The sequence below is a fragment of the Notechis scutatus genome, chromosome 15 (genome assembly GCF_049901735.1).
Source record: "Notechis scutatus isolate UNSWTSFEM ecotype Mainland chromosome 15, rNotScu1.2, whole genome shotgun sequence".
NCBI classification, from domain to species: Eukaryota; Metazoa; Chordata; class Lepidosauria; order Squamata; family Elapidae; genus Notechis; species Notechis scutatus.
Window position 1 is genome coordinate 4,365,849 of NC_142023.1, and position 13,775 is coordinate 4,379,623.

The window sequence follows — 13,775 nt, forward strand, 5'->3', positions numbered from 1 at the left end:
TCATATTGCCACATCTGGGAAAACCGGAACCTGAGAGTTGGATTCAAGTGCCTGACGCGTGGATCCGCAGAAGGCAGAGGAGAGGAGAGCAGTGGAAATCTATGGTCTGGCCCTCGGGACGGAAGAGCCACCACTGCTAGCGAGGCCCCACCCTAGCTAGGGGATAAAAGGCAGGGGGCAGAGATGAATAGATGTGGCAGACAAGTATTCATCTCCCTGCTGGACAGACTCGTTAGCCTGCGGTGTGTGAGAGAGCGACTTTTTCCTGGGGCTGCTGGCGCTCCTAATAAAGGAAACAATTAGGTAACTACAGGGGGTTTGTCGTGTTTTGGAGCTGGATCAGAACAGCAACTCTTGTGGGAGTAGAAGTGGCAGGTTGCTTTCTTAACATGCTTAGGGAATTTCTTGACTGAGTCAGGATATCAAACGCTGGAGAATAGTTGACTGAACGAAACCGGAGACTCTGAAATCTTTGATTCCCTTTCCTTCGGCTACCCAAAGGGGTGTACGGATAGAATACAGCTCCTGCAGCATCTTAATGCAGGTGGGTTCCTACCAAGCTGAGCTCCCAGGCCAGGAAGTCAGCAACCCGCAGCTCTAGAGCCGCATGTGGCTCTTTCATCCCTCTGCTATGGCTCCCTGAGCAATTGATAGGGCTTTTGGTTAGGGCAGATAGAGGGAAAAGGACACCGCACTAGGAGGAGACTCTATGGTGCGGGAACCGGACTTCCGGTCGGCTCCTGAATTGAACGGCGGGGTGGCTCCCGGTTAGGGTCTTTGTGGCTGTCTGGGTATCTAAGGTTGCTGACCCCTGCCCCAGGCGGAAGCTGAGGAACCTCACAAGCCAACAAGAAGAAGGACATCTTCTTGAGAAGGAGCATTGTCATCTCCAGCCATAGTTGCGTCTAGCCAAGCTTTGGGAAGGCCACACCCATCCTGCGAGGGAAAGCTAACCCTCCCCTCCTTGCTCTGCAGGATGAAAGTCTGAAGTCTGAGGTCTACAAGCTCCGCCGGAAAGTGGCCGAACAGGAGAAGAAGCTCTACAGTATGGCCAGGCGCTTGTATTCCACCAACCAACTCAAGGAAAACATGGAGAGGGTCATCATAGATCAGTGTGAGTTTGTGGGGGGGGAGGTCTTCCGTCTTCTCTGCTCTTTGTCCTGCTTCTGAGCTTCACAGTGACCTCAGAAGGCGGAAATAGACCAACCCCTGGTCTGACCCAGTGCCATTCCCCTACTTTTTTTCTCCCCAGCTCCAAGTAGCAAGCTAGATCTCAGTTGGGGAAGCAAGTAGGAACTTGATTAGCCATAAGGGATGAGGTGGCTCAGTGGCTAAGAGGCTGAGCTCGTCGATTAGAAAGGTTGGCGGTTTGGCGGTTCGATCCCTTAGTGCCGCGTCACGGAGTGAGCTCCTGTTCTTTGTCCCAGCTTCTGCCAACCTAGCAGAAAATGCAAAGTGCAAGTAGAAAAATAGGAAGTACCTTTGGTGGGAAGGGAACAGCGTTCCATGCGCCTTCGGCATTTAGTCCTGCCGGCCACATGGCCACGGAGACGTCTTCGGACAGTGCTGGCTCTTTGGTTTTGTAACAGAGATGAGCACCGCCCCCTAGAGCTGGAAATGACTAGCATGCATGTGCGAGGGGAAACTTTACCTTTAAGGGATGCTTAGTGTGAACATCTCTTGAGAATAATGTCCAGTTGGGACTCTGAGACTGTTCTGACCCAAACCCTTTTCCAATAAGACAAACACGAACCAAAGGGAACAGAAACCTTTTAATGAGTCTTACGAATCCCCATTTAAAAGACTGCTGCAAACTAATTAACTTTGATAAGCACAAACTTTGCCAAAACTGTACAAGACTGCCAAGAATCACAGATAAGAAATATTGCACAACACAAGAGTCTTCAAATACCAACTTAAGTAACTGTAATGTCCACGAGGCTAAGTTTCAAAACGTCTTTGCTTCCTGCAAAGAACGTTCGCTTCACAGCTGGCTTTTATCTTCTTGAAGGAGGGGCCATTACCTTGCAGCCTTACTCCCGAGTCACCCGTGCTGCTGCAGCTGCTCTTTCTTGCGAGCAATCCTGCGTGCACGCGCACTTGGCACAGGCTCCTCAGGAACCTCCTCATCGCTGCTGCCAGCTCCCACAATCTCTGAAGGCAGCAGTCCACTCCCTAATGGTCCTGTCCCCTCATCTGAGTCCTCGCTCTCCTCAGCCGTCCGCACCAGCTGCCGGCTAACCACAACAGAGACGTGTCTGGAGTACTTTGACAGAATTGATGAATAACAGAGTTGGAAGGGACCTTGGAGGTCTTCTAACCCAACTTCCTGCTCAAGTAGGAGATCCTATGCCATTCCAGACATATCCCAAGCCAAACTAACTCTCTTTCTCTTTGCAGTGGCGTTAACACACAATGTTTTAAAAAAGGCCAGAGGAAACCTTGAAGTAAGTAGAATCACTCACCGCCATCCTCTTGTCTCTTTTCATTTTGACTTCCTTTCTTCCTTCTCCGTAAGTCGTGTTGTCTTGAGAATCATCCATCTTGCAAAAAAAACAAAAAAACCCTGATAATTGGGATCTGGTGAACTGATTGGCAACTCCCATCTTGGAGAAGGGACTTCAGATCTCCTCCAACCAATTTCTGGGCTTCGATTATTCTAGTTGGGTTTCCAATTGGTCCATAACGGTGACCAGTTGTAAACTGGTTGAGTCTTCCAAGTCTACATTCTCCTTCTGCTTCCTACTTTGGTGGCCATCCAGCCTTCAGGTTTTTTTCTCCCCATAAGTCCAATCATCAATTCAGGCAAGAAGAGAAAATGGGATGGGTGGGAAGACAGAATATATTAGAGATCCTCGGACTAGACCTTGAAAACTAGCAGGCTGGAAAGACCGAAGCTTAAAAATCTAGCATAGCATTGCCTTTATTTCTGCTACTATTTTTCTATAGAGTATTTGGTATCATTTCTGCACAAAAACTCATTGGGATAGCCATTCTTTATTTGGGGCCGGTCAAAGAAATAAGAGAGTAGAGTAGAGTAGAATAGAGTAGAAGAGGAAGAGGATGGAATAGTAGAGAAGAATAGAGAATAGAAGAGGAAGAGGAAGAGATAGAGTAGTAGAAAAGAATAATAGAGAATAGAAGAGGAAGAGGATAGAGTAGTATTGAAGAATAAAGGATAGAGTAGTAGAAGAGAATAGAAGAATAGAGAAGAGGAAGATTGATAGAAGAGAAGAATAGAGAATAGAAGAAGAGGAAGAGATAGAGTAGTAGAAAAGAATAATAGAGAATAGAAGAGGAAGAGGATAGAGTAGTATTGAAGAATAGAGGATAGAATAGTAGAAGAGAATAGAAGAATAGAGAAGAGGAAGATTGATAGAAGAGAAGAGAAGAATAGAGAAGAGAAGAGGAAGAGGATAGAACAGTAGAATAGAATAAAATAGAATAGAATAGAATAGAATAGAATAGAATAGAATAGAATAGAATAGAATAGAAGCTGGAAGGGACCTTGGAGGTCTTCTAGTCCAGCCCCCTGCTCAAGCAGGAGAATCTATACCAGCTCAGACAAGGGGCCATCCAGTCTCTTCTTAAAAACCTCCATGGATTTTCTCAAGTCTGAGATGGGCAGATAAGTCTTTTCCCAGTCCTGCTAAATTTCTGGATGCGTGGAAATTTTTCTACACAGTGGAGCCGCCTAGCATACAGTCAGTAATCCCACAACAGGGGAGAAAGAGGTTATTTCGCTGTCGCTGGAATAACCCCACAAATGCCAAACCCTTTTTGTTTTATTCCTCAGGTTCAGCCATCAGACAACAAATCCACCCCTTCCAGCCTCATCAAGAAGAGGGTTTAAGTGAAGGTTTCCAGGGGCCTGCAATAAAGACCATTTTCCTTTGCCGAGCCGGTGCTTTCGGGTTCTTCTTTCCCTCCAAGGCCTTAATATTCCTTACAATTTCCACCCTGTTACTCCGGCGTTTTCTACCCTGATGTCTTCTGGATATTATTCAGACTGCAACACTCTCTCTTATGCCGAGGATGGTTAAATTTGGTACCGATTTTTCTTCTTCTTCTCCAGCTTTCTCTGGCTGGGCCAACCTCGGCGCTTGGCTTTGCTCCCTTGACATGTCAGTGGCATGAAGACGGACCTGCTGTCAAGAAGGTCAGCGAAGGCCGAGTTAATTTAGGCAGGCGGAATTTTTGGAGTGTGGTAAAGTGAGAGGTGGGAACGTGGGAAACTTGTGCCCAGAATAAAAGTCTTGCCAATCTTTGCTTTGAAGGTCTTGGCTGAAAACAACTCGCTTGCAGGGTTCAGATCTCTCATCATCCCAGCCACCCAAGAGGATCCTGAAATGAAAAGAAAACGGAGATGATGGTTTGCACAGAACTTGCTCTCCTCCCCTCCAACCCCGCATTCCATCCCATAATTGCAGAATCTTGCATCTTTCCTTCGCAGCTCAGATGGAGGAGTAAGCTGGAGCTCCTTAAACCACAACAATTGGCTGCTCCCGGCTCACATTGGCAAAGTTTACCTGTTGAATCTGGGGGAAGGGGAGATGTGTATTGCTTCACTGGGTTGTAGGTAGGACTTCTCTACCCCTAAACTGCAGGGGACTTTCCGCTACCTCCTTTTTTGGGCAGAGCACCTGCCTCTAAATTGCCACTCATCTTCTTGCCTACTTGGACAATGTGCAACTGCCACTCGGATGCCCACTGGACTGGAAAAGTAGCCATAAAGTTGACAAGGTCCACCTTTAAATGTCCTCTCCATCCCAAACGGGAGAGTATATTCCAGTTGGGCTTTAGATGTTGTCCTTTCTCAAAGACCTGAGCTCCCGGTATTTTCTCCGACGACATGGTTGAAATTTGGAAGCTACGTTTGACCTCCTTTTTGCCTTGTTCAAAACCCCAGGAATCAAACTCCTCTAAAACCTGGGGCAGGAGATCCAAAAATTCCAGGTCCATCTCTCTCATGACCACCTCCCATTGTCTTCAGGTCCACACCAAGCTGTTTAAAAAAAGTGACATAATTCAGGGTATGATTTTTCACTTTAAAAAATTGCCATCTTTTGTTCTATACTATTCCTTTCAAGCATTCTTGCATCTAAACCATTCCTGTAGACTATTTTAGAATGTGTTGGTTTTCTGTGATATATTTCTTATTTGCTATGGCATCAGACTTGTATAACTACCATTTTAGAGATTGTCCTGAACTTCTTTTTAAGGTAGGATTTAAAAGAAGTATTTATTTATCGGTGTCTCGGTTGGGTGCACCAACGCTGATGGAAAACCTTGTTAGATAGGCTTCTGTCCTAATCAACCTGGATGTTTCTTAGAGTCTCACCCCAAGATAATTTCAAATCCACAATATTTCTTTTACTGCTATCCTATCTTCTCCACCCCAGACTGATAACTTCTTTCCTATTAGGAAAAAAAATAACAAGTGAAGCAGCCCTTAAGGAACATAGTTAGATTAAACCATCCTGGCAAGAAAATGTCTTAATTTTTCTCAAGACCTCTCCAGGCAATTAGTGCCAGCAGAAATACAAAGCAGAATAATTAAAATGATAACTGGGTGGTTTGGTTAGGATTTTTCAGACAGCCAAGGAAATGTAGAAAGCTAATGCCGGTTGATTTTCTTTTCATGGAAATGGCAAATAGTGGTGTGGGTTTTTTGGAGAGAAGGACAACAGAGTCCACCGACAAATTTGGTGGTACAGAGATAGTTCTTGGTTCTCCGTTTCTGAATTGCGTTAGTAGACTTGATCAAGTCTATTTATGGCTGTTAGACCGTAAGTCCCATCATTTCAACACTGGCCTCACTTGGTGGGACCTTCAGTGACATCTGTCAGCTTGCATGTCAACCATCTCTGAGGCTTTGATGATCTATTGAGGATAGAAGTATAAGAACATGGGCGCTTCTCGAAGCATTAAAAGTTCTACCTGATCTATCAAAGAGGTGGATTCTCTCCAGAGATTACGAACAACTAGAAAGATGGGTAGTTACTGAGAGGAAAAAAAAACCCTTGAAAAATCAGAACTTCCAAGATAAATAGATCCAGAGTTGACCTTCAACTTCTAGCCATGAAGCGAAGGTTTGGCTCCTGCAGGGAATAAATTATTTCCTCATAAAAAAAATCTCTCAACTTTCTGGCTTTGCTTATGACATCTGGACGGCTGGATTCCAGCTTTTTTCATCGTTTCCTTTTATACGGTACACAGCTAATATTTTTCCCCCCCTAACTTTAAAACGTGTGTGCGTACAGAGGGATGGATTTATGCTCCGGCTGAGTTGTATCTAGTAAAGTGTGTGAGACAAGGAAATTGATTTCAGGAACAAGTTGTTAAAGGTCCACGTTTCCAGTTCAATAAATGGATCTCTTTGCTTTAAAAAGTTGTGTGGAATTGTTTTTGTTGTTGTTGTGGTTTTTTTTTTTTTTTTTGCTGGAAACTAGCACGGTCCACCTTGAATTTCTTCTCATAATCTACACTTTATCCTTTTATTTTCATAAATACTTTTTAAGCCACCTCAAACCTAAAAGACCCTAACAGTTGGGGAAAATGTTTCCTCTAGCTTTGGGGAGTCCCAACTTTTGAGATACGGTTTTGCATCCGAGAGGCTGAAATCTAACACAGCCAACTCTTGACTTAAACTGGTTGCTTTCGTGGTGTGGAGACAACTTGGTCCTCAACACCAATAAGACCAAGGAGCTTACAGTGGAAGATAGAAGAAACAGATCAGACATCCAGTCCTTGTTTATCAATGGAGACCAAGTGGAGCAAGTGGCCAGTTTTAAGTTTCTGGGTGTTACCATAAAAGACCTGACCTGGGGTGCTCACATTGCAGGAAACAACAACTGGATGGAAAACTGCTGGTGACCTTCTACCGCTGCACCATAGAGAGTATCTTAACTTACTGCACCTCTGTCTGGTTTGCCAATTGCACAGGGGCAGATAGGGCAGCACTCCAGAGGGTTAACGTCATTGCCCAGAAGATCATGGGTTGCCCTCTCCCCTCTTTGGAAGAGCTTTATAGCTCCTGCTGCCTTAAGGAAGTTCAAAACATCCTCAAAGATCCATCTCATCCTGGGCATTTTTTTGAACTGTACAGGATAATAAAAACAAGGACAAATAGGTTGAAAAACAGCTTCTATCCCAGAGCAGTAACTATATTGAATTCTACTGTATAGTGCGGTGTCGGGGTTTTTCAATTGTATAGAATGCAAAGGATGTGTGTGTTTAATTTTTTTTAATGTATATAATGTACACTGAAGATGGTATTTAATTTCGTTGAATGAGGCGCAGTGACAATAAAGTAAACTAACTAACTGCAGTCTTAGTTGTGGCCAAAATTACCCACTGTTGGTTGTTAAGTTCTTCCCAATTTTGTGACTTTTTTTTTTTGACACGCTCGTTAGCAAATCACAGCGGTTGTTAAGTGAACCACAGAGTCTTTAAACGAATCCAGCTTCTATTAATTTTGCTTGCCGGTTGGGAAGGTCACAAATGACCTTGGGATCCTATATCCCGGTTGCCAAGCACTTAAATGTTGAGCATCAGACAGTGGGGAATGCTGCAATGGTCATAAAGGTGAGGACCGGTTGTAAATCCCTTTTTTTATCCCCAGCAAGTTCAAAAGGTTGTAAGTAAGACTAGCTGCATACATATCGAACAATCCTAGCTGATTGTTTAATTTTAGACCTGCGTCAAAATTCCCACCTTGTCTTTCCAAATTTAATTTTACTCCCGTCCCTAAATTATAGACACTTGGAGCTCATCAGAAATTGCTGTCAATTTACACCTTTCAGAATTAATTGCACCCATCCCTCCTTTTTTGAATGCCGTTCCCAACACCTGAAACATCTGCAGGGCTATATATAGCCAAACCCTCTCTTGCTTTCTCATTGCAATTTGTGACCATCTGTCCTTTTGTTGTTTCTTATTTTTTGGGTGGGTGGGGGTGGAGAAGCAGGGGGAGGCCGAGATATATTTTGGTGCCTTCCACAAGTCTGCAGTTGTGGTAACATGGCCTGGAGCGGTGGTGGCTAATCTTTTCAGGCTCCTGTGCCAAAAATTGTGCACGTACTTGCACACTCGTGCTTGCGTGCCAGCACCCAGAAGGCAATGCGCCCCCCCATGCTCTGTAGGCATGCACACGCAATCCCCACCCACCCACCCACCCCCTTACCTGCACTGCGTCACACAGCTGATTTTTGGCCAGTTTGAGGCCTTTTTCGGCTTCCCAGAGGCTTGAGGGAGGCTTCTGCAGGCTGAAAAATAGCCCCGTTTCGTCACTTCCAGTATTTTCGGAAAAACAGGAAGTGACGAAACGGGGCTATTTTTCAGCCTGCAAAGCCTGCAGAAGCCCTCTTCAAGCATTTGGGAAGCTGAAAAAGGCCTCAAACTGGCCGGAAATCAGCTGTGAGGCGCACGCATGTGCAGTGAGGTAAGTTTGCCTCCAGCTCATGTGCCGGCGCAAAAGGCTCTGCATGCCACCTGTGGCACGCATGCTATAGGGTCGCCATCACGGGCCTTGGGTTCATGTAGTGACCAAGGTTACAATGGCACTGGGGGAAAAAAAGTAAGCTTATGGCCGTTTTTCACTCTTACGACCCTTGTAGCATCCTTGCGGTGCGTGATGAAAATTCAAGGCACTTGGGCAACTGATCCATATTTATGATGGCTGCATAATCCCCTTTTTGCAACCTGATGAGCAAAGTTGATGGGGAAGCCAGATTCACTTAACAACCATGTTACTAACAACAACTGCAGTGATTCACTTAATAACCATGGCAAGAAAGGTGGTAGAATGGAGCCAGACTCACTTAACAAATGTCTCGCGTAGCAACAGAAGTTTGAGGCTCAATTGGGGTTGTAAGTCGAAGTCTATCTGTTGTTCGCTCTTAATAGAATAGAATAGAAATTGGAATAGAATAGAGATTGGAACAGAATAGAAATTAGAATACAAATTGGAATAGAATCGAATAGAAATTAGAATAGAATAGAATAGAATAGAATAGAATAGAATAGAATAGAATAGAATAGAATAGAAATTGGCATAGAATAGAAATCAGAATAGAATGGAAATTGGCATAGAATGGAATAGAAATTAGAATAGAATAAAATAGAATAGAAATTGGCATAGAATAGAATAGAATAGAATAGAATAGAATAGAATAGAATAGAATATATATTGGATGCAGAATAGAATAGAATAGAATAGAATAGAATAGAATAGAATAGAATAGAAAATAGAATAGAATAGAAATTAGAATAGAATAGAATAGAATAGAATAGAAAATAGAATAGAATAGAAAATAGAATAGAATAGAAATTGGCATAGAATAGAAATCAGAATAGAATGGAAATTGGCATAGAATGGAATAGAAATTAGAATAGAATAAAATAGAATAGAAATTGGCATAGAATAGAATAGAAATTGGCATAGAATAGAAATTAGAATAGAATAGAAATTGGCATAGAATAGAAATTAGAATAGAATAGAAATTGGCATAGAATGGAATAGAAATTAGAATAGAATAAAATAGAATAGAGTAGAATAGAATAGAATAGAATAGAATAGAAGCTGGAAGGGACCTTGGAGGTCTTCTAGTCCAGCCCCCTGCTCAAGCAGGAGAACCTATAGTATTATACCATTTCAGATAAGTGACTGCATGACCCTAGTTTTGAAAGAGTAAAGTCCATTCGTAATGAAAACTGCTAATGAATCAAGGCTCCGTAATTGCTGAGGAAATCAGGGAAGGCATTTTACAGGGGGGGGAAAGTTAGCAGGGAGAATTTTTTCTTCTTCCCCTGCAAAATTTTTGACCTAATTAATTTAAATAGCGAGGTGGAAATCGCTCTCGCCCTCCCTCCCACTCCCACCCCCAGTTAAAAGCCCCGGAGGAAACAAAATCTCTTAAGAGCAATATTTTAATGACTAACCTAGAATCATTTGACGTGGAAAACCAGAAAGGGAACGATTCGGGGGAATGAAACTAGGTTTGTGACCAGACTCTTGAGAAGGAATAAAAACGGTAAGGATTTTCATCGGCTGGGTTGATTTAAAAATAAATAAATAAACAAAGCGAAAACCTAGAAATGCAGCACTTAGATTCATCCAAGCCAATGCACAGAACAGCACAGGAGCCGTGAGAGAAAAATGCCACCAAGAGTTGCCCTTTAAATATCTCCGCCTAAAAATGCAAATTGCTACCTGAAGAGATCAGGTATTAAAATATCCAATGATTATTTTTTTTACGCCCCTGGAAATTAAAGCTGGGCGCTTCGTGATTAATCAAATAATAACCAACCTGAGGTGGGGAAGGGGGTGGTTTGTCAGGAAAATATTTCTGATTAGGTGGAAATGAAAGCATCACAAAAAAATATGTTCCGACCCAGGCTGAACAGACTCCTTATCCTGAAAAAAAAAACAACCATTTTTTAATTTGGTTAATGTTAATTCCTGGCATTCACACCCAGAAAAGTCTTGGCGATAATCCTTCCCAGGTTTAAGTGCAAGACCAGACCTTATCAGTCCTTGGATAGTTGCCAGGCTGATAGCTTCCAAGCTCAACGCTGTACAAGGAAATACTTGGCAAGGAGCCTCTGAGAGTCACGAACAAATCTTCACACTAATTAAACAAACTAATTGTCTCCTGCAAACACCACTCTCTTTTTCGCTCCTGTTTATTTTCTTTCTCTCTCTCTCTCTCTCTCTCTCTCTCTCTCTCTCTCTCTCTCTCTCTCTCTCTCTCTCTCTCTCTCCCTCCCTCCCTCCCTCCTCCCTCCCCTCCCTCTCTCTCTCTCTCTCTCTCTCTCTCTTAAGCTGGAGGCCCTGGTATTGAAATCAGAAGCCTTTTTGAAAGCCACAGAGCTCTGGACAGGTGGTGATGGGTGAGGATGTTCTCATGCAGATGCCAGGCTTCTGCTTAGAGGCCCTTCCAGCTTTGTAGAATTTATCTACAAATCAGGCTGGATAAGCCAAAAGACACGGCTATTTAAGATAAGCCAGCGTCCAACAAAGCCTTAGGATGCAAGCCGAGGATGTGTCATTCCAGGATGGAGAAGTTTCGATTTCCAACTGGCGGTATTGTCAATGCAGACACAACCCTGCCCCTCCCCCCAGAATTGTAGAATGGCAATCTTTAAATTATATCCCCCCACAAAGATGCTTTGAGCTTATATCATTGAATTATAAAGCGATCTGCCAGCTTTTGTTGATGATGTGGAATGTGGCTGACAGATGCATTTACACCAGATAAGCGTTCAAGTAGCTGGCGTAATGGCTTATTAGTCTAGTCGCGAGGAAAAACAGCAGATTGAATGAATAGGGGTGTAGGAATGTGCTGCCTTTTTTCTCCTGGTATTTTTTTCGGGGGAGGGGGGGGCTGGTTTCTTGCCCCCTCATGCTTACCATCTGCTAAGCAGCTGGGGTTTCCAAAAAAGAAGAAATAATCAAAATCTGTGTCCAGCACAGGTGGGAATTCTAGATGGTCGGCAGGCTGAAAGAAAGAAAGAAAGAGAAGATCAATTCCAGTTCGATATGTAGAAAAGAATCCCATAGGTGTTTTTCCTTTATTTTCTCTTGAAGACGTTTTGCTTCTCATCCAAGAAACCACTTCAGATCTTCAGAACTGAAGAAGCTTCTTGAATGAGAAGGGAAATGTTTTCAAAGAAAAACCAAAAAGTTCAGTTGCCTTCTGAAGAAGTGAAGAAGCTTCTTGGATGAAAAGTGAAATGTCTCCAAGGAAAAACGAAGTCCAGTTGCCTTCTGAAAAAGTGAAGAAGCTTCTTGGATGAGAAGCAAGACGTCTTCAAGGAAAAACAAAGTCCAGTTGCCTTCTGAAGAACTGAAGAAGCTTCTTGGATGAAAAGTGAAATGTCTTCAAGTAAAAACAAAGTCCAGTTGCCTTCTGAAGAACTGAAGAAGCTTCTTGGATGAAAAGTGAAATGTCTTCAAGGAAAAACAAAGTCCAGTTGCCTTCTGAAGAACTGAAGAAGCTTCTTGGATGAAAAGTGAAATGTCTTCAAGGAAAAACAAAGTCCAGTTGCCTTCTGAAGAACTGAAGAAGCTTCTTGGATGAAAAGTGAAATGTCTTCAAGTAAAAACAAAGTCCAGTTGCCTTCTGAAGAACTGAAGAAGCTTCTTGGATGAAAAGTGAAATGTCTTCAAGTAAAAACAAAGTCCAGTTGCCTTCTGAAGAACTGAAGAAGCTTCTTGGATGAAAAGTGAAATGTCTTCAAGGAAAAACAAAGTCCAGTTGCCTTCTGAAGAACTGAAGAAGCTTCTTGGATGAAAAGTGAAATGTCTTCAAGGAAAAACAAAGTCCAGTTGCCTTCTGAAGAACTGAAGAAACTTCTTGGATGAGAAACAAAACATCTTTGAAAAAGCACTTTTGGGACAACCATGACCTGGATGACTGAGATTCTCCATAGACATATAGATGAGAACTTATTTCAAATAAGTTACGGTCAGATGTGTTGGCATCTCTGGATTCATGTGGCTCATGTCATATTTATTGTCACATTGTAAACAGCTTTGGCTTATTTCTGAAGTCCAGCATCTAGGTTAACTTCTGGTTGCAACCCGTTACTGCTGGAACCTACCTGCACTTACCCTGTTTCGCTGAAAATATGACCTACCCTGAAAGTAAGTCCTAGCTTGATTTTTACCTGTGTGCCCAATATCAGCTCTACCTCAAAAATAAGCCCTAATCAAGATCCTGTCCACTCCAGAGTGGATGGGTAAAAATTAAGCTAGGGTGGGGATGCGGGGGTGGAGCTACCCTACTACTTCCCTTTGGACAGGTGTAGCCAGGCCTCACATACCCCGACACCTGCCTTGTCGGCCCATTTCTTTTGCAGCCGGCATGGCTGGCCAGTCTTTCCTGGAGGCCTCTGGAGCTGAGAACAAAACTCTGGATCGATCCAGAGCTCTCTTATCGGCTGCAGAGGCCTTCAGAAAAGCCTTGCCAGCTACAGAAGAAGAAGTTCCTGAAGGCCTCTGAGAGCAAAAAGGAGACCAGGGGTCACACGCATAAGTGAGGTTAGTCAATGGATGATATCCCCCGAAAATAAGACCTGGTGCCTTTTTTAGTGGCAAAAAAAATATAAGATAGGGTCTTATTTTGGGGGAAAACACAGATAGATAAACATTCATAATTTCATCAGCAAATATTGAGGTGGGTTTGACAGTCAAAATAAAAAAGTTTGACCGGATGTATCTTTGCTCTAATCTAACCAAGTTGATGTTTTTAAATTTTCAATAGTTAGGCCAATTAAACCCACAGAAAGGATGACAGAGAGGCAATTTTCCACCTCGCGCCGGAGACGAGTCCCCACGGCCGTTTAATTTAACGTTGCTTGAAAACCTTTGCCTGGAGTTTTCTACTCGAAAGCGGTAAACAACAACCACAACTTCCCCGTCACACAGATGTAAGCTGCAATTTTAATGTCGGATGGAGCACCTTCTGGCATTTGCCGGGAGGCCGTCTTTTATAAATACACATTTCTGTGAGCAATCGTAGCAATTAGTTGCTCGTTTGGAGAGGGTGTCGTGTTGATGAGGAGATGCTTCAGGTTATTTATGATATTAAAGATTGGGAAAGGGGCTTACAAAAGGGGAATTCGCTATTAAAAACACCCGATGACGTTAACTTTGAGCCAGTTGGAGCACAGAAAAGGAAGCATCATGTGGGTGGGTGTGATAGCTATCCGTCTGTTTGTCTATTTATTTGCCTTTCTATAAGATCTATCCTTATCATCTGTCTCTCATC

General features: G+C 43.1%; 1 protein-coding gene across 1 annotated transcript in view; it reads left to right on the forward strand.

Moving 5' to 3' along the window:
* CDK5RAP2 (CDK5 regulatory subunit associated protein 2) overlaps positions 1 to 6,391 on the forward strand; it is a 75,929-nt gene extending 69,538 nt beyond the window's left edge. The window contains exons 36-38 of the mRNA XM_087943843.1: positions 976 to 1,114; positions 2,401 to 2,447; positions 3,797 to 6,391. Coding sequence (XP_087799969.1) covers positions 976 to 1,114; positions 2,401 to 2,447; positions 3,797 to 3,853 — 243 coding nt within the window. The 3' untranslated portion in view covers positions 3,854 to 6,391. The remainder of the gene's footprint in view (positions 1 to 975; positions 1,115 to 2,400; positions 2,448 to 3,796) is intronic.
* Positions 6,392 to 13,775: the final 7,384 nt, after the last annotated feature.